Source organism: Salvelinus alpinus, chromosome 25, assembly GCF_045679555.1.
Source record: "Salvelinus alpinus chromosome 25, SLU_Salpinus.1, whole genome shotgun sequence".
Classification (NCBI taxonomy): domain Eukaryota; kingdom Metazoa; phylum Chordata; class Actinopteri; order Salmoniformes; family Salmonidae; genus Salvelinus; species Salvelinus alpinus.
In genome coordinates this window covers 21763534-21783617 of record NC_092110.1, presented here as the reverse complement: position 1 = coordinate 21783617, position 20084 = coordinate 21763534, and the positions used below count along the sequence as shown (strand labels likewise).

General features: G+C 45.1%; 1 protein-coding gene across 1 annotated transcript in view; it reads left to right on the top strand.

Moving 5' to 3' along the window:
- Window positions 1–20084, top strand: part of LOC139553625 (ryanodine receptor 3-like) — a 176288-nt gene that overhangs the window by 144180 nt on the left and 12024 nt on the right. The window contains exons 70-81 of the mRNA XM_071366164.1: window positions 1597–1767; window positions 1933–1992; window positions 2104–2238; window positions 4482–4594; window positions 8025–8121; window positions 9621–9730; window positions 9990–10041; window positions 10153–10209; window positions 10315–10414; window positions 10825–10904; window positions 10992–11068; window positions 11180–11253. Of these exons, the coding sequence (XP_071222265.1) occupies window positions 1597–1767; window positions 1933–1992; window positions 2104–2238; window positions 4482–4594; window positions 8025–8121; window positions 9621–9730; window positions 9990–10041; window positions 10153–10209; window positions 10315–10414; window positions 10825–10904; window positions 10992–11068; window positions 11180–11253 (1126 nt within the window). The remainder of the gene's footprint in view (window positions 1–1596; window positions 1768–1932; window positions 1993–2103; window positions 2239–4481; window positions 4595–8024; window positions 8122–9620; window positions 9731–9989; window positions 10042–10152; window positions 10210–10314; window positions 10415–10824; window positions 10905–10991; window positions 11069–11179; window positions 11254–20084) is intronic.

Here is a 20084-nt window from a genome sequence, read left to right as displayed (position 1 = left end):
ACTAGATGTCCCCATTGCACCTTTTTTGTACCTTTTGTTTTTCCCTTGCTCTATTATTGTTTGCACCTGTATGTCGTTCCCTTGTTAGTATTTAATCCCTGTGTGTTCCTTAGTTCCTTTCTCAGTGTTTGTATGTTAGCACCCAGCCCCAACCCAAGCCTTGTTGTGAACATATATTTTTCTCTTGTTGGATTTTCCAGAGGTTCTCTGGTTTTGTTCTTTTGTATTTTGGATTAGTCTTTTAGGTTTGTTTTTTCCCTTGCTGTTTTTACCACTTTGTGGATTTTCTTTGTATTTTGGAAGTTATCTATTTTTTATTAAACCACCATCTCTAGTACTGCTGTGTCTGCCTCATCTTCTGGGTTCTGCCGATTTAGTGACTGTTTCTCGCACCGGGTCCTGACAGTATGTTCACATCCTAACCCTGCTAACCTCAGTTCAACCTCCCACTGCTCTCTGTCAGCACGCTCTCCAGCTGAGCCTTGTTACTGGGCTTCATTCTGCAGAGGCAGCCCTTTCTCTCTCACTGCTCCAGTACTGCAGCAACCCTAACACTCATATCCCCCGTGGCCAAACAGCGGCCATGTCAACACCTCAGGGACAGGGAATAGATTTGTTGATTGTTTGTTTTTTAAATCTTTTTTTATCCTGTCTGCATTTACACTCCATTCACTGGCATAGGCAGCAGCCATTGGCGTGCCCTGCCTCACTGTAAACACATTACATCAGCCAATCATTAACACCTATCGGCCCTCCATCATCAGACCACCCTGACATCATAACTAGTGTTTCTCATTCCCTTATGGGCCGACCACGTCCCATCTCTGTTATTGAAAGTCAACAAGCCCATGACAAATAACATGATCACATGTCAATGGTGTTTCTGGGTTATGGATACCCTGGTGTGTGTGGCTCCTGCCGTCTACTGGCTGTCTCTATTAGTCACTCAGCTCCTGCACTGGGGTGTGTGTGTGTGTGTGTGTGTGTGTGTGTGTGTGTGTGTGTGTGTGTGTGTGTGTGTGTGTGTGTGTGTGTGTGTGTGTGTGTGTGTGTGTGTGTGTGTGTGTGTGTGTGTGTGTGTGTGTGTGTGTGTGTGTGTGTGTGTGTGTGTGCACCCATACATACAGTTAATTGTGTTTCTGTCTCTCTTGCTCAGTTGAATATGAGTGTCTCCTTTGTGCCAGCTTCTTCCGTTAGCCTTTTTCAGTGCTGTCGTTCTTGAATAATACCTCACTCTATGGGTAGAGGCAAACTGTGGGCTAATGCTGCTTTCAGGCTATAGCTCAATTTGAAATGCTTCATTGGCACAGCCTCTGCAGATTTTGCTGGTGATGTAAAAATTCCTTGGTTCCCTCTGCTACCCACAGGCTTAATTCAGTGTGTGGTGTGCTGTGTGCTCTCCCACTGTTAAATAAGCTCCTGTGAAATACAGCACAGGCAGGTCAAGGTAGCAATTTGAACATAAAGGTAGACATAGAGAAAAGACTAGACTGTCCCAAATTACTGCCTATTCCCTTTAGTGCACTACTATACATAGGTATTTTTTCAGTGAGTGCCAGGTGAAGTTATTAACATTTCATTCCGTCCTGGTATCAGTCAGGGGGTCAGGACCAGGAAAGGAAGCATAAGAGGAAGCGAGGAGAGTTCTACTCCATCCAGACCTCCCTGATCGTGGCTGCCCTGAAGAAGATGCTGCCCATTGGACTCAACATGTGCACCCCCGGGGACCAGGAGCTCATCTCCCTGGCCAAGACACGCTATATCCTGGTGAGACGGCCTGCCTAGCCCACACTGGTCTGGGGTCAGGTGTTACCGACTACACAATACTCAGCAGAGACCAGTATTACATTTTTTTCGGTCATCAAGGGTGGTCAACAACTGACTACGATTAATGAATGGTATATCTAATTGTTTCCTCATATTACTCAACAGAAAGACACAGATGATGAAGTGAAGGAGCATTTGCGGCAGAATCTGCACCTTCAAGAGAAGGTGAGCTAGAGAAAATGATGAATTACTGTCATTCATAAAACTAGAACAGCACCTCTGTATCAAACAGCAGTGATGTTTTCTAAGCCCTACACTGCGCTAACCCACCCACAGTCAGAGGACCCTGCAGTGCGGTGGCAGCTGAACCTGTATAAGGATGTGATGGTGAAGAACGAGGGGCCTCCAGACCCTGAGAGGACCGTGTTCCGGGTCCAGAGCATCTCAGCTGCAGTCTTTCATCTGGAGCAGGTCAGTGGCTGGCTGCACCATGCATCACCCGTACTGCCTACAGTACATCCAGTTTTCTACGTCTTATATGTGTGCCGCATATCTCCATATACTGGCTGTGCCCCATATCTCCATATACTGGCTGTGCCCCATATCTCCATATACTGGCTGTGCCCCATATCTCCATATACTGGCTGTGCCCCATATCTCCATATACTGGCTGTGCCCCATATCTCCATATACTGGCTGTGCCCCATATCTCCATATACTGTCTGTGCTCCATATCTCCATATACTGGCTGTGTCCCATATCTCCATATACTGGCTGTGTCCCATACCTCCACATACCGGCTGTGCCCCATATCTCCATATACTGGCTGTGCCCCATATCTCCATATACTGGCTGTGCCCCATATCTCCATATACTGGCTGTGCCTCATATCTCCATATACTGGCTGTGCCTCATATCTCCATATACTGGCTGCGTCCTATATCCTAGATCCTAGATCCTTTATGTCCTGCTTCTCTGATCATAGATCTATGATCAGCATGATATACTCATACTTCTGCTCCAAACCATACTCCTTATATACAGTGGGGCAAAAAAGTATTTAGTCAGCCACCAATTGTGCATGTTCTCCCACTTAAAAAGATGAGAGAGGCCTGTAATTTTCATCATAGGTACACTTCAACTATGACAGACAAAATTAGGAAAATAAATCCAGAAAATCACATTGTAGGATTTTTAATGAATTTATTTGCAAATTATGGTGGAAAATAAGTATTTGGTCACCTACAAACAAGCAAGATTTCTGGCTCTCACAGACCTGTAACTTCTTCTTTGAGGCTCCTCTGTCCTCCACTCGTTACCTGTATTAATGGCACCTGTTTGAACTTGTTATCAGTATAAAAGACACCTGTCCACAACCTCAAACAGTCACACTCCAAACTCCACTATGGCCAAGACCAAAGAGCTGTCAAAGGACACCAGAAACAAAATTGTAGACCTGCACCAGGCTGGGAAGACTGAATCTGCAATAGGTAAGCAGCTTGGTTTGAAGAAATCAACTGTGGGAGCAATTATTAGGAAATGGAAGACATACAAGACCACTGATAATCTCCCTCGATCTGGGGCTCCACGCAAGATCTCACCCCGTGGGGTCATAATGATCACAAGAACGGTGAGCAAAAATCCCAGAACCACACGGGGGGACCTAGTGAATGACCTGCAGAGAGCTGGGACCAAAGTAACAAAGCCTACCATCAGTAACACACTACGCCGCCAGGGACTCAAATCCTGCAGTGCCAGACGTGTCACACTGCTTAAGCCAGTATATGTCCAGGCCCGTCTGAAGTTTGCTAGAGAGCATTTGGATGATCCAGAAGAAGATTGGGAGAATGTCATATGGTCAGATGAAACCAAAATAGAACTTTTTGGTAAAAACTCAACTCGTCGTGTTTGGAGGACAAAGAATGCTGAGTTGCATCCAAAGAACACCATACCTACTGTGAAGCATGGGGGTGGAAACATCATGCTTTGGGGCTGTTTTTCTGCAAATGGACCAGGACGACTGATCCGTGTAAAGGAAAGAATGAATGGGGCCATGTATCGTGAGATTTTGAGTGAAAACCTCCTTCCATCAGCAAGGGCATTGAATATGAAACGTGGCTGGGTCTTTCAGCATGACAATGATCCCAAACACACCGCCCGGGCAACGAAGGAGTGGCTTCATAAGAAGCATTTCAAGGTCCTGGAGTGGCCTAGCCAGTCTCCAGATCTCAACCCCATAGAAAATCTTTGGAGGGAGTTGAAAGTCCGTGTTGCCCAGCAACAGCCCCAAAACATCACTGCTCTAGAGGAGATCTGCATGGAGGAATGGGCCAAAATACCAGCAACAGTGTGTGAAAACCTTGTGAAGACATACAGAAAACGTTTGACCTCTGTCATTGCCAACAAAGGGTATATAACAAAGTATTGAGATAAACTTTTGTTATTGACCAAATACTTATTTTCCACCATAATTTGCAAATAAATTCATTAAAAATCCTACAATGTGATTTTCTGGATTTTTTTTTCTCATTTTGTCTGTCATAGTTGAAGTGTACCTATGATGAAAATTACAGGCTTCTCTCATCTTTTTAAGTGGGAGAACTTGCACAATTGGTGGCTGACTAAATACTTTTTTGCCCCACTGTAATTATATAATCCTTATATAATTTGATATATAATAAAGTACATATTTTGTCTTCATTTATTCAATGTAGGTTGAGCAGCCGTTGAGGTCTAAGAAGTGTGTGTGGCAGAAGCTGCTGTCCAAGCAGAGAAAGCGTGCGGTGGTGGCCTGCTTCCGCATGGCTCCTCTCTACAACCTGCCCAGGTACCACACACCTGTCTCCATTTGCTATAGTCACATTCCTTTACAAACACATTCATTAGCTGACTGACTGTAATGTAATGGCTCCTAACTAACTGTGCTATTGATTTATTTTTTCGCATTGTTTGTAACTTATTTTGTACATAATGTTGCTGCTACCGTCTCTTATGACCGAAAAGAGCTTCTGGACATTAGAACAGCGATTACTCACCTCAAACTGGACGAAGACTTTTTCTTTAACGAGTCCGACGCGAAGGATGTACTGCTTTGTCGAGACTGGAGGTCGGGTGCCTTGTGAGAATTCGGAGGCGTATTCTGTACTATTGGGCAACCTGCAATCATTGGAAAATAAACTGGACGATCTACAATTAACCTTTTCACATGTGAGTTCCAAATATCCCTAACCGTCGCCCCCTGCGTGAGTTTTTTCAAGCAGACCGCAATAGTCCCTGTGCCCAGGAAAGTGAAGGTAACCTGCCGAAATGATTACCGCCCCGTAGCACTCACGTCTGTAGCCATGAAGGGCTTTGAAAGGCTGGTTTTGGCTCACATCAACACCATCATCCCGGAAACCTTAGACCCACTTCAATTCGCATACTGCCCCAACAGATTCACAGATGACGCAATCTCAATCGCACTCCACACTGCCCTTTCCCACCTGGACAAAAGGAACACCTATGTGAGAAGGCTGTTCATTGACTACAGCTCAGTGTTCAACACAATAGTGCACACAAACCTCATCACTAAGCTAAGGACCCTGGGACTAAACACCTCCCTCCAACTGGATCCTGGATTTCTGACAGGCCACCCCCAGGTGGTAAGGGTAGGCAACAACACATGTGCCACGCTGATCCTCAACACTGGGGCCCCTCAGGGGTGCGTGATTAGTCCCTCCTGTACTCCCTGTTCACTCATGACTGCGTGGCCAATCTCCAACACCATCAGAAAAGTTGCTGACGACACAACAGTGGTAGGCCTGATCACCGACAACGACGAGACAGCCTATAGGGGGAAGGTCAGAGACCTGGCAGTGTGGTGCCAGGACAACAACCTCTCCCTCATTGTGAGCAAGACAAAGGAGCTGATCGTGGACTACAGGAAAAGGTGGGCCAACCAGGCCCCCATTAACATCAACGGGGGTCGAGAGTTTCGAGTTCCTTGGTGTCCACATCACCAACGAACTATCATGGTCCAAACACACCAAGACAGTCGTGAAGAGGGCACGACAATACCTTTTCCCCCTCAGGAGACTGAAAATATTTGGCATGGGTCCTCAGATCCTCAAAAGGTTCTACAGCTGCACCATCGAGGGCATCCTGACCGGTTGCATCACCGCCTGGTATGGCAACTGCTCGGCTTCTGACCGTAAGGCACTACAGAGGGTAGTGCGTACGCCCCAGTGCATCATTGGGGCCAAGCTTCCTTCCATCCAGGACCTATATACTAGGCGGTGTCAGAGGAAAGCCCAAAGAATTGTCAAAGACTCCAGTCACCCTAGTCATAGACTGTTTCCTCTGCTACTGCACGGCAAGTGGTACCGGAGCGCCAAGTCTCGGACCAAAAAGTCTCCTTAACAGCTTCTACCCCCAAGCCATAAGACTGCCGAACAATTAATCAATTTTTTAACACATTTCCTCTACTATACTGGTACTCCCTGTATATAGCCTCGATATTGTTATTTTATTGTTAATTCTTTATGAATTTTTTTTTGCTTTAGTTTATTTTGTAATATTTTCTTAACTCTTTTTCTTGAAATGCATTGTTGGTTAAGGGCTTGTAACTAAGCATTTCACAGTAATGTCTACTACACCTGTTGTATTTGGCGAATGTGACAAATACAATTGGATTTGATTTGGGGACTCCAAGTCAAATATTAGAACCAAATACCCCAGCTGCTGTTGTCGGTACTGGCAGGCAGCAAGCTGTGTACAGTTTAGCATTGTCTCTTATTTCCAAGCCAACCCTACACTCTCTCTTTCTCTCTGCCTCACGAGTCTCACCCCTCTTTCCTAGACTCCAGACCCAGTATTTAATGTGAAGCTCCCCTCCCCCAATCTGTACGACAAATGACTAGCCTCAGTCAGTTATCAAGGAATAGAAAAGGACACGAGCAATTGCATGCCCTGCTGCACTGTAACTCAATCACAGAGACCCAGGAGGAGAGACAGCAGGGAGAAAAACAATTAGGAGCCCAACCTGGGGGCGGCCATCTTTAATATGTGCTTTGATGCCGCTCCTCGACACCAGATGACTAATTTCACCTAGTTATTGGTGTTCTTTTGGGAATATGACATTACCTCACATAGTTGAGTAATGAGTAAGCATTAGCCTTCTCAGTCAGAGTAATGTTTTTTAAATAATGACATTCTATGTTGAGGACATTTGATGAAATGTCTGTGTACTTTTCTCCTCCAACTGTTAGCTTATATTTCCACCACCTCTAAAACTATTACATACCCTTGTTTCAGTGACTTACCACACTTCTTACTGTGTCTCTACTACTGTGTCTCTACTACTGTGTCTCTACTACTGTGTCTCTACTACTGTGTCTCTACTACTGTGTCTCTACTACTGTGTCTCTACTACAGATGTACTTTCTTAATGTTATGACTCTTTGTCGCAGAGAATGTTCCTGCGCAGCATCAAATGCAAACTTATATTCTATTCAAGATTTAAAAAGGCTTTGTAATTTGCACTTTAAAATGTCAGACTTGATTTGCCCTAATGATTAATCCACATAATAATTTACATTTCCTGTTGCTGCAGGATTATTTTCCTGCTGCGAGAAACTGGTTAAATGAAGATAGTACATCTGTACTTCACCTTCTCTCTGGTCTCTCCTGAATGACATTACTATACTGTACCTCCCCTCAGGCACAAAAGTAATAATTACTTCCTGAACACCTACCGATGCTATTGGCTTGAAAAAATGCATGAGAACAGTCTGCTCTCCATGCTAACGGTAATGTAATGTTCAGACAATGTTTGTGACCTCCACTTCCTTCCTCCTGTAACTCTCATACAGTGATCCAACTGGCATTCTGACTGGTTGGCCTGGGAGCTACACTCATCACAAAAATATTCCCTCATTCACTCTGACCAAAAAGTATTTTTCTCCTAAATTTTAGGTTTCTGTACTGATGTCTCTGTAATTTATACCATAAACCATACCATTTTATTTAGCTTTAATCATCATAGTACACTATAGATGTTGCTAAAATAAATATGTTCCGTGATAATTGTTTACTGGTGTATACATGACAGGGTTATGAATTTGGGGGTACAGTTCAGTCTGTGTTTCTCCACGGTGACCAGTTGGATGTTCCAGTGCCATACTAAAAAGTATTAACCATTCTTAAAGTAATACCCCGCTCCTCTCCTCTCCCCCCTGGCCCACCCTGCTAACCCTCCTCATCTCCCTCTGCACCCCCAGGCATCGCTCTATTAACCTCTTCCTCCTGGGCTATCAAAGAATATGGATAGAGACAGAGACGTACTCTTTTGAAGAGAAGCTAGTGCAGGACCTGGCAGTAAGTACTGTACCTGTCCTCACAGTGCCCAGCCTTCTCTGTGTTATTTGTGGTACTAGCCTATCCTCTCCATCCTCACCTGGCCATGCCACAACACAAGCTCTTCGCCAGCACAATGCCTGCCAAGCACTTCGGGTGTTCCGCCGGTCATCCATGTTTTGCCCCTGGCTCCATGTTGATCTGTTCCTTGCTAACGAAATGCCTTCCCAGGCACGCATGGCATCGGTCTGGATGTCAGTGCCAGGCTGGCAGCTGTACTGTACTGTTACTGTACCGTTATCCGGTTCTAGAGCTGTCCCCCATCCCACAGGGGTAAGAGAGCATCCAACCACGATGCTACGGCTTACTGGTGAAATTTATGGAAGGTGTGGCGTCTTTCGTAAATTTTCTGTCACAGCATGGACACATTATCGTGTAATATTCATGTTGTTTGAGGAATTTGTTGTAATGAAATTATTAAGGAAAACTGTCCCTGCAAGGGTTGCTTTCTTTACAACTTTGATTCTAGATATCTCAGAAATTCTTCAAAAACACCATTCTGTCCTGTGTAAGCATTAGAATCTGCTACATTTATCAAAACAGCAATGAATACAATGGTTATAATCACTCTATAACACTTTATAAGATATTGCTGACCTAAAATGCAGGGAAAATGGTTACATCTTAAAAGCGATGACCATGTGGAATAGTATCCCATCAACCACTTTTTTTTGCACCATACTTTCCTGGTGGTCTCTCTTCACTAGGAGAGTGTCTGTGTCTGTGACTGTCATAGTGATACGGTGCTAGACTAGTATAGAGTATTATAGAGTATGGATCAGGCTCATGGAGAGTCATGCTTAACCTCCGTCTTCCTCTCTTTATCTCTACTGAACACACACCTTGACACCGCTGACCTTGACACCGCTAACCTTGACACTGCTGTACCATCTAAATGTGCTGTGTGTATGTCCCTGTGTGTGTGCCTGCATGGTCTGCTGATGTAGGAGTGGCGTGCCGTACCCGTAATGCTATTCTGTTGAGATACACTCAGTCTGTGTCTTTCCATGGTTCATGCTTCAGTGAGACAGGGTTTGACTGCACATTATGCATCTTTCATTTCAATGTGTTTCTGTTGATCAAGTACACCCTGTTGTCTCTGAGGTAAGTGATGCGCAGTAAGATAAGACTACTTATGAAATGGCAGTGGTTACTGCATATGGATAATAACCATCCATGTTTTTGTTTAGATACCTTGGCCTTGTGGTAATTGTTATTTTTAAAGTGTGTTGCAGTGTAATTTCAACAACTTTAACTTACATTATTAAAATATCACTAATTCAAAGTAGAGCATACTGATTTAGAAGTTCAATCTATAAGGTTTGTATCAGCTCAGTGTACAGCAGGCACATTTAGTCACTCTCAGAGGGTAAAGGGCACTGCTACTGTATACATGACAGGTGATTGGGTGTCAGGCTGTACTCTGATGTACTCTGATGTGTGACTGGGTGTTTGTGCAGAAGACCCAACTGAAGGTGGAGGAGGAGGAAGAGGAGGAGGCAGAGAGGCAGCCAGACCCTCTTCATCAGCTCATCCTGCATTTCAGTCACAATGCGCTCACTGAGCGGAGGTAAACACACACAGACACCTGTGCACCTGGTATCATGCTGCTAGCTCCATCTGTGCTGTATAATATTGCTGGTGTATCCCTTGGCTAATAAACTGGCACATTAAACTAAATCACTGCAGCATTTCTGCCCACGCAAGGAGAAGCACTCGAGCACAAGTAATTGTGTCACATTTGTTCTTAGTCATGCACCTGAGATACTTGTTTACTATGGAGTTATGCAAGGTTTATTCACATACGTTTATCCTGCTTTTTCATTCAGTTCTTTGGAAGAGGATCCTTTGTATATTGCATATGCAGACATGATGGCAAAGGTACAAAGCCTATATAGATTGTTTGCTGATTTGTTATTGGATTAATGTCTTTAGTGTCATGTACAGGTCAACAGAGACCTGGCTAACAAAGCTCTCGCTTGTTTTCTTTAGAGTTGTGCAGAAGATGAGGAAGAGGAAGATGAAGAAGGAAAAGAGAAAACGTTTGAGGTGTTTTGGATCTCCCATCAGGGTATTATATTTGACTAGTCTCAAATGATTTTGTAAGGAGGTGTGTTTGTTTACAAGGGGTTTGTTTGTTTTTTGACCTGATAGGAAAAAGAGATGGAGAAACAGAAGACGCTGTACCAGCAGGCCAGACTGCATGACAGAGGAGCTGCTGAGATGGTGTTACAGATGATCAGCGCCAGCAAAGGTACAGGGTGTTCTGGTGTTCAGAGATAGATGGGAGGGGTTGAGGGTAGCTGAAGGACGGGACTAAAAACAAACAAAACAACTATTGTAAAATATACTGTGTCTGTAAAATGCATATAGTATGTATAAGCTGGAAGTAGAAGCCTAAGTGTTGTTGTCCATTAGTTTACTCCAATTAGGGGAGGGATGGTAGGGTTAGGGTGAAAATAATAAATAATCATTACAAATAAATATATGGGGGACTGGAAATGATGCAGACACTTACATTGATGGAAGGCGCAATCTATCTGCAATATTAAAGCTGATCTACCACCTAAAAAAATATCTATATATAAATAAATAAAGTACAGGGGAACACTCTTACAAAGACAAACACACACAAATAATGTGATCCCTGATTGTCCTCTTCAGGTTCACTTGGGCCCATGGTGACCTTTACCTTGAAGCTGGGCATCTCTATACTCAACGGGGGCAACATAGTGGTTCAGCAGGTATATGAGAATATTTATGGAATCCATATAAATGTTTTCAGTATCTACAGTGCAGCTCACATTTTATTGTGTATTTCCTTTTTGTAGAAAATGCTTGACTATCTGAAGGAAAAAAGAGATGCTGGCTTTTTCAAGAGTTTATCAGGACTCATGCAGTCTTGCAGGTGAAATGATCTCACAATACACAAACAAATCTTTGACGGTTTGACATTCAAACAAAGCAAAACCGTACGTGTTGAAAACCATGTTGGGTCTCTTTCTTTCAACTTCATTAGTGTCCTGGATTTGAATGCATTCGAAAGGCAAAACAAAGCGGAAGGTCTTGGGATGGTGACTGAGGAAGGATCAAGTAAGTGAGGAGAGATAAACGAGGGGAAACAGTATACTACCTCAGAAAGACATATGCACTATAACCTCTGGCTCTCCTGTCAACACTACCTCAGACAGATATATGCACTATAACCTCTCTCTCTCCTGTCAACACTACCTCAGACAGACATATCCACTATAACCTCTCTCTCTCCTGTCAACACTACCTCAGACAGACATATCCACTATAACCTCTCTCTCTCCTGTCAACACTACCTCAGACAGACATATGCACGGTAACCCCTCTCTCCTGTCAACACTACCTCAGACAGATATATGCACGGTAACCTCTCTCTCTCCTGTCAACACTACCTCAGACAGACATATGCACTGTAATCACTCTCTCTCCTGTCAACACTACCTCAGACAGATATATGCACTATAACCTCTCTCTCTCCTGTCAACACTACCTCAGACAGACATATCCACTATAACCTCTCTCTCTCCTGTCAACACTACCTCAGACAGACATATGCACTGTAACCTCTCTCTCTCCTGTCAACACTACCTCAGACAGACATATGCACGGTAACCCCTCTCTCCTGTCAACACTACCTCAGACAGACATATGCACGGTAACCCCTCAGGTAACGAGTTCAAACAGGTGCAGTTAATACAGGTAATGAGTGGAGAACAGGAGGGCTTCTTAAAGAAAAACTAACAGGTCTGTGAGAGACGGAATTCTTACTGGTTGGTAGGTGATCAAATACTTATGTCATGCAATAAAATGCAAATTAATTATTTAAAAATCATACAATGTGATTTTCTGGATTTTTGTTTTAGATTCCGTCTCTCACGGTTGAAGTGTACCTATGATAAAAATTACAGACCTCTACATGCTTTGTAAGTAGGAAAACCTGCAAAATCGGCAGTGTATCAAATACTTGTTCTCCCCACTGTATGCACTATAACCTCTCTCCTGTCAACACTACCTCAGATAGACATATGCACGGTAACCTCTCTCCTGTCAACACTACCTCAGACAGACATATGCACTGTAACATCTCTCTCCTGTCAACACTACCTCAGACAGACATATGCACTGTAACCTCTCTCTCCTGTCAACACTACCTCAGACAGACATATGCACTGTAACATCTCTCTCCTGTCAACACTACCTCAGACAGACATATGCACTGTAACCTCTCTCCCCTGTCAACACTACCTCAGACAGACATATGCACGGTAACCCTTCTCTCCTGTCAACACTACCTCAGACAGATATATGCACTATAACCTCTCTCCTGTCAACACTACCTCAGACAGACATATGCACTATAACCTCTGGCCTTCCTGTCAACACTACCTCAGACAGACATATGCACGGTAACCCCTCTGTCCTGTCAACACGACCTCAGACAGACATATGCACGGTAACCCCTCTCTTCTGTCAACACTACCTCAGGCAGACATATGCACTGTAACCTCTCTCTCTTGTCAACGCTACCTCAGACAGACATACGCACGGTAACCTCTCTCCTGTCAACTCTACCTCAGACAGACGTATGCACTATAACCTCTGGCTCTCCTCTCAACACTGGCTCAGACAGACATATGCACTATAACCTCTGGCCTTCCTGTCAACACTACCTCAGACAGACATATGCACTGTAACCTCTCTCCTGTCAACACTACCTCAGACAGACATATGCACTGTAACATCTCTCTCCTGTCAACACTACCTCAGACAGACATATGCACGGTAACCTCTCTCCTGTCAACACTACCTCAGACAGACATATGCACTATAACCTCTGGCTCTCCTCTCAACACTACCTCAGACAGACATATGCACGGTAACCTCTCTCCTGTCAACACTACCTCAGACAGACATATGCACTGTAACCTCTCTTTCTCCTGTCAACACTACCTCAGACAGACATATGCACGGTAACCTCTCTCCTGTCAACACTACCTCAGACAGACACATGCACGGTAACTTCTCTCTCTCCTGTCAACACTACCTCAGACAGACATATGCACTGTAACCTCTCTCTCCTGTCAACACTACCTCAGACAGACATATGCACTGTAACCTCTCTCTCCTGTCAACACTACCTCAGACAGACATATGCACTGTAACATCTCTCTCCTGTCAACACTACCTCAGACAGACATATGCACTGTAACCTCTCTCCCCTGTCAACACTACCTCAGACAGACATATGCACTATAACCTCTCTTCTGTCAACACTACCTCAGACAGACATATGCACTATAACCTCTGGCCTTCCTGTCAACACTACCTCAGACAGACATATGCACGGTAACCTCTGGCTCTCCTGTCAACACTACCTCAGACAGACATATGCACGGTAACCCCTCTGTCCTGTCAACACGACCTCAGACAGACATATGCACGGTAACCCCTCTCTTCTGTCAACACTACCTCAGGCAGACATATGCACTGTAACCTCTCTCTCCTGTCAACGCTACCTCAGACAGACATATGCACGGTAACCTCTTCCTGTCAACACTACCTCAGACAGACGTATGCACTATAACCTCTGGCTCTCCTCTCAACACTACCTCAGACAGACATATGCACTATAACCTCTGGCCTTCCTGTCAACACTAACTCAGACAGACATATGCACTGTAACCTCTCTCCTGTCAACACTACCTCAGACAGACATATGCACTGTAACCTCTCTCTCCTGTCAACACTACCTCAGACAGACATATGCACGGTAACCTCTCTCTCCTGTCAACACTACCTCAGACAGACATATGCACTATAACCTCTGGCTCTCCTCTCAAAACTACCTCAGACAGACATATGCACGGTAACCTCTCTCCTGTCAACACTACCTCAGACAGACATATGCACTGTAACCTCTCTTTCTCCTGTCAACACTACCTCAGACAGACATATGCACGGTAACCTCTGGCTCTCCTCTCAACACTACCTCAGACAGACACATGCACGGTAACTTCTCTCTCTCCTGTCAACACTACCTCAGACAGACATATGCACTGTAACCTCTCTACCCTGGCAACACTACCTCAGACAGACATATGCACGGTAACCTCTCTCCTGTCAACACTACCTCAGACAGACATATGCACGGTAACCTCTCTCTCTCCTGTCAACACTACCTCAGACAGACATATGCACTGTAACCTCTCTCTCCTGTCAACACTACCTCAGACAGATATATGCACTGTAACCTCTTTCCTGTCAACACTACCTCAGACAGACATATGCACGGTAACCTCTCTCTCTCCTGTCAACACTACCTCAGACAGACATATGCACGGTAACCTCTGGCTCTCCTGTCAACACTACCTCAGACAGACATATGCACCGGTAACCTCTCTCCTGTCAACACTACCTCAGACAGACATATGCACTGTAACCCCTTTCTCCTGTCAACACTAACTCAGACAGACATATACACGGTAAATTCTCTCTCTCCTGTCAACACTACCTCAGACAGACATATGCACCGGTAACCTCTCTCCTGTCAACACTACCTCAGACAGACATATGCACTGTAACCCCTCTCTCCTGTCAACACTACCTCAGACAGACATATGCACGGTAACCCCTCTGTCCTGTCAACACGACCTCAGACAGACATATGCACGGTAACCCCTCTCTTCTGTCAACACTACCTCAGGCAGACATATGCACTGTAACCTCTCTCTCCTGTCAACGCTACCTCAGACAGACATATGCACGGTAACCTCTATCCTGTCAACACTACCTCAGACAGACGTATGCACTATAACCTCTGGCTCTCCTCTCAACACTACCTCAGACAGACATATGCACGGTAACCTCTTTCCTGTCAACACTACCTCAGACAGACATATGCACTGTAACCTCTCTTTCTCCTGTCAACACTACCTCAGACAGACATATGCACGGTAACCTCTGGCTCTCCTCTCAACACTACCTCAGACAGACACCAGCACGGTAACTTCTCTCTCTCCTGTCAACACTACCGCAGACAGACATATGCACTGTAACCTCTCTACCCTGGCAACACTACCTCAGACAGACATATGCACGGTAACCTCTCTCCTGTCAACACTACCTCAGACAGACACATGCACGGTAACTTCTCTCTCTCCTGTCAACACTACCTCAGACAGACATATGCACTGTAACCTCTCTACCCTGGCAACACTACCTCAGACAGACATATGCACGGTAACCTCTCTCCTGTCAACACTACCTCAGACAGACACATGCACGGTAACTTCTCTCTCTCCTGTCAACACTACCTCAGACAGACATATGCACTGTAACCTATCTATCCTGGCAACACTACCTCAGACAGACATATGCACGGTAACCCCTCTCTTCTGTCAACACTACCTCAGGCAGACATATGCACTGTAACCTCTCTCTCCTGTCAACGCTACCTCAGACAGACATATGCACGGTAACCTCTCTCCTGTCAACACTACCTCAGACAGACGTATGCACTATAACCTCTGGCTCTCCTCTCAACACTACCTCAGACAGACATATGCACTATAACCTCTGGCCTTCCTGTCAACACTACCTCAGACAGACATATGCACTGTAACCTCTCACCTGTCAACACTACCTCAGACAGACATATGCACTGTAACCTCTCTCTCCTGTCAACACTACCTCAGACAGACATATGCACGGTAACCTCTCTCCTGTCAACACTACCTCAGACAGACATATGCACTATAACCTCTGGCTCTCCTCTCAACACTACCTCAGACAGACATATGCACGGTAACCTCTCTCCTGTCAACACTACCTCAGACAGACATATGCACTGTAACCTCTCTTTCTCCTGTCAACACTACCTCAGACAGACATATGCACGGTAACCTCTGGCTCTCCTCTCAACACTACCTCAGACAGACACATGCACGGTAACTTCTCTCTCTCCTGTCAACACTACCTCAGACAGACATATGCACTGTAACCTCTCTACCCTGGCAACACTACCTCAGACAGACATATGCACGGTAACCTCTCTCCTGTCAACACTACCTCAGACAGACATATGCACGGTAACCTCTCTCTCTCCTGTCAACACTACCTCAGACAGACATATGCACTGTAACCTCTCTACCCTGGCAACACTACCTCAGACAGACATATGCACTGTAACCTCTCTCTCCTGTCAACACTACCTCAGACATACATATGCACTGTAACCTCTCTCCTGTCAACACTACCTCAGAAAGACATATGCACGGTAACCTCTCTCTCTCCTGTCAACACTACCTCAGACAGACATATGCACGGTAACCTCTGGCTCTCCTGTCAACACTACCTCAGACAGACATATGCACCGGTAACCTCTCTCCTGTCAACACTACCTCAGACAGACATATGCACGGTAACCTCTCTCTCTCCTGTCAACACTACCTCAGACAGACATATGCACGGTAACCTCTGGCTCTCCTGTCAACACTACCTCAGACAGACATATGCACGGTAACCTCTCTCTCTCCTGTCAACACTACCTCAGACAGACATATGCACGGTAACCTCTGGCTCTCCTGTCAACACTACCTCAGACAGACATATGCACCGGTAACCTCTCTCCTGTCAACACTACCTCAGACAGACATATGCACGGTAACCTCTCTCTCTCCTGTCAACACTACCTCAGACAGACATATGCACGGTAACCTCTGGCTCTCCTGTCAACACTACCTCAGACAGACATATGCACGGTAACCTCTCTCTCTCCTGTCAACACTACCTCAGACAGACATATGCACGGTAACCTCTGGCTCTCCTGTCAACACTACCTCAGACAGACATATGCACCGGTAACCTCTCTCCTGTCAACACTAACTCAGACAGACATATGCACGGTAACCTCTCTCTCTCAGGTCAACACTACCTCAGACAGACATGTGCACTGTAACCTCTCTCTCTCCTGTCAACACTATCTCAGACAGACATATGCACGGTAACCTCTCTCTCTCAGGTCAACACTACCTCAGACAGACATATGCACTATAACCTCTCGCTCTCCTGTCAACACTACCTCAGACATACATATGCACTGTAACCTCTCTCCTGTCAACACTAACTCAGACAGACATATACACGGTAAATTCTCTCCTCTCTCTCCTGTCAACACTACCTCAGACAGACATATGCACTGTAACCTCTGGCCCTCCTGTCAACACTACCTCAGACAGACATATGCACGGTAACCTCTGGCTCTCCTGTCAACACTACCTCAGACAGACATATGCACCGGTAATCTCTCTCCTGTCAACACTACCTCAGACAGACATATGCACTGTAACCCCTTTCTCCTGTCAACACTAACTCAGACAGACATATGCACTGTAACCTCTCTCTCTCCTGTCAACACTATCTCAGACAGACATATGCACGGTAACCTCTCTCTCTCCGGTCAACACTACCTCAGACAGACATATGCACGGTAACCTCTCTCCTGTCAACACTACCTCAGACAGACATATGCACAGTAATCTCTCTCTCTCCTGTCAACACTACCTCAGACAGACATATGCACTGTAACCTCTCTTTTGTCAACACTACCTTAGACAGACATATGCACTATAACCTCTCTCTCCTGTCAACACTACCTCAGACAGACATATGCACGGTAACCTCTCTCCCCTGTCAACACTACCTCAGACAGACATATGCACTGTAATCTCTTTCCTGTCAACACTACCTCAGACAGACATATGCACTGTAACCTCTATCTCTCCTGTCAACACCACCTCAGACAGACATATGCACTGTAACCTCTCCCCTGTCAACACTACCTCAGACAGACATATGCACGGTAACCTCTCTCTCTCCTGTCAACACTACCTCAGACAGACATATGCACTATAACCCCTCTCTCCTGTCAACACTACCTCAGACAGACATATGCACGGTAACCTCTCTCCTGTCAACACTACCTCAGACATACATTTGCACTGTAACCTCTCTCTCTCTCCTGTCAACACTACCTCAGACAGACATATGCACTGTAACCTCTCTCTCCTGTCAACACTACCTCAGACAGACATATGCACTGTAACCTCTCTCTCATGTCAACACTACCTCAGACAGACATATGCACTATAACCCCTCTCTCCTGTCAACACTGCCTCAGACAGACATATGCACGGTAACCTCTCTCCTGTCAACACTACCTCAGACAGACATATGCACAGTAATCTCTCTCTCTCCTGTCAACACTACCTCAGACAGACATATGCACTGTAACCTCTCTTTTGTCAACACTACCTCAGACAGACATATGCACTATAACCTCTCTCTCCTGTCAACACTACCTCAGACAGACATATGCACGGTAACCTCTTTCCTGTCAACACTACCTCAGACAGACATATGCACGGTAACCTCTCTCTCTCCTGTCAACACTACCTCAGACAGACATATGCACTGTAACCTCTGGCTCTCCTGTCAACACTACCTCAGACAGACATATGCACTGTAATCTCTCTCCTGTCAACACTACCTCAGACAGACATATGCACGGTAACCTCTCTCTCTCCTGTCAACACTACCTCAGACAGACATATGCACTGTAACCTCTGGCTCTCCTGTCAACACTACCTCAGACATACATATGCACTGTAACCTCTCTCCTGTCAACACTACCTCAGACAGACATATGCACGGTAACCTCTCTCTCTCCTGTCAACACTACCTCAGACAGATATATGCACGGTAACCTCTGGCTCTCCTGTCAACACTACCTCAGACAGACATATGCACCGGTAACCTCTCTCTCTCCTGTCAACACAGAAAGACATGCATATCTTAGAAATCTTTAGTGTTATAGGAAAGTAATTGTAGATTTGTTTGATTATAAGATGACAATTTATTTTCTTACTTTTGAGAGTCAAGTCCACTTGGTGCTCTTGCCAAATGCTGACCCATGATGCTCCATACACATTTCTTAAGTGTCTAAAACCATACACAAGTATAACATATAAATGTTAAGTAGGTAATGTTGATTTCCATGTTACTCCATGTTGATTTCATCTGACCCCTCCCCCTTCCTCCCACCCAGCCACACTCTCCAACCAATCAATGCTCACTGACAAAACCAGTCTAAAATTACATTATTCCACTAATGTGATTATTTGTGGTTTGCTCTTACTGCTTGTGCTACAGCCAGTGGTCAATGTGTTCCTATTAACACCTTGTTGTACATTCTGAATCTGCCCGTAGAGAAACGTAATTCATTAATAAAGATTTACTGTACCCTACTCCATAGTGACAAAGGTAATGTTATGTCAGAACTGTATGTGGTCACTAGTAATTCCTACAAACTTATGCACAAGCAATAACAGCAATCCATAAGGATACACCCCCTGCCATTATGATTGGTCAGACAATGTCCAACCCACCAGCTAATGATTGGCCCATGTCTTTTTGTTGTGTTTGAAGGCCTGTGATAGGGCTATTACAGCCACATAATACAGCATTAGCGTGCCACATTCGCTCTTTTGTTTGTGATGGAAAAGCTCATCTCCATGTCACATATGTCACTGGGCGAGTTTGTTTTGCATGGCCCGGTTCCTCAGGTAGGCAGAGATTGCACATTTTACACCATTCCATTGGTCCTTAAGTGAAATCTCCACCACCCGGGGCACCGGGCCATGCAAAATGAACTGGCCCATTGTGTCTGTGTTCATTGGGCAGGTAAACCTGTGCTACTGTATGTTCCTCAGTCACGTGATGTCTGAGTACTGTCTGTCAACAAGATAAAAAACACCAACTCCAAAAAAAACAGATCTATACACAATGTAAATCCCCCACCATAGAAGCTGTTGGATCTAATGGAGCGCATACAG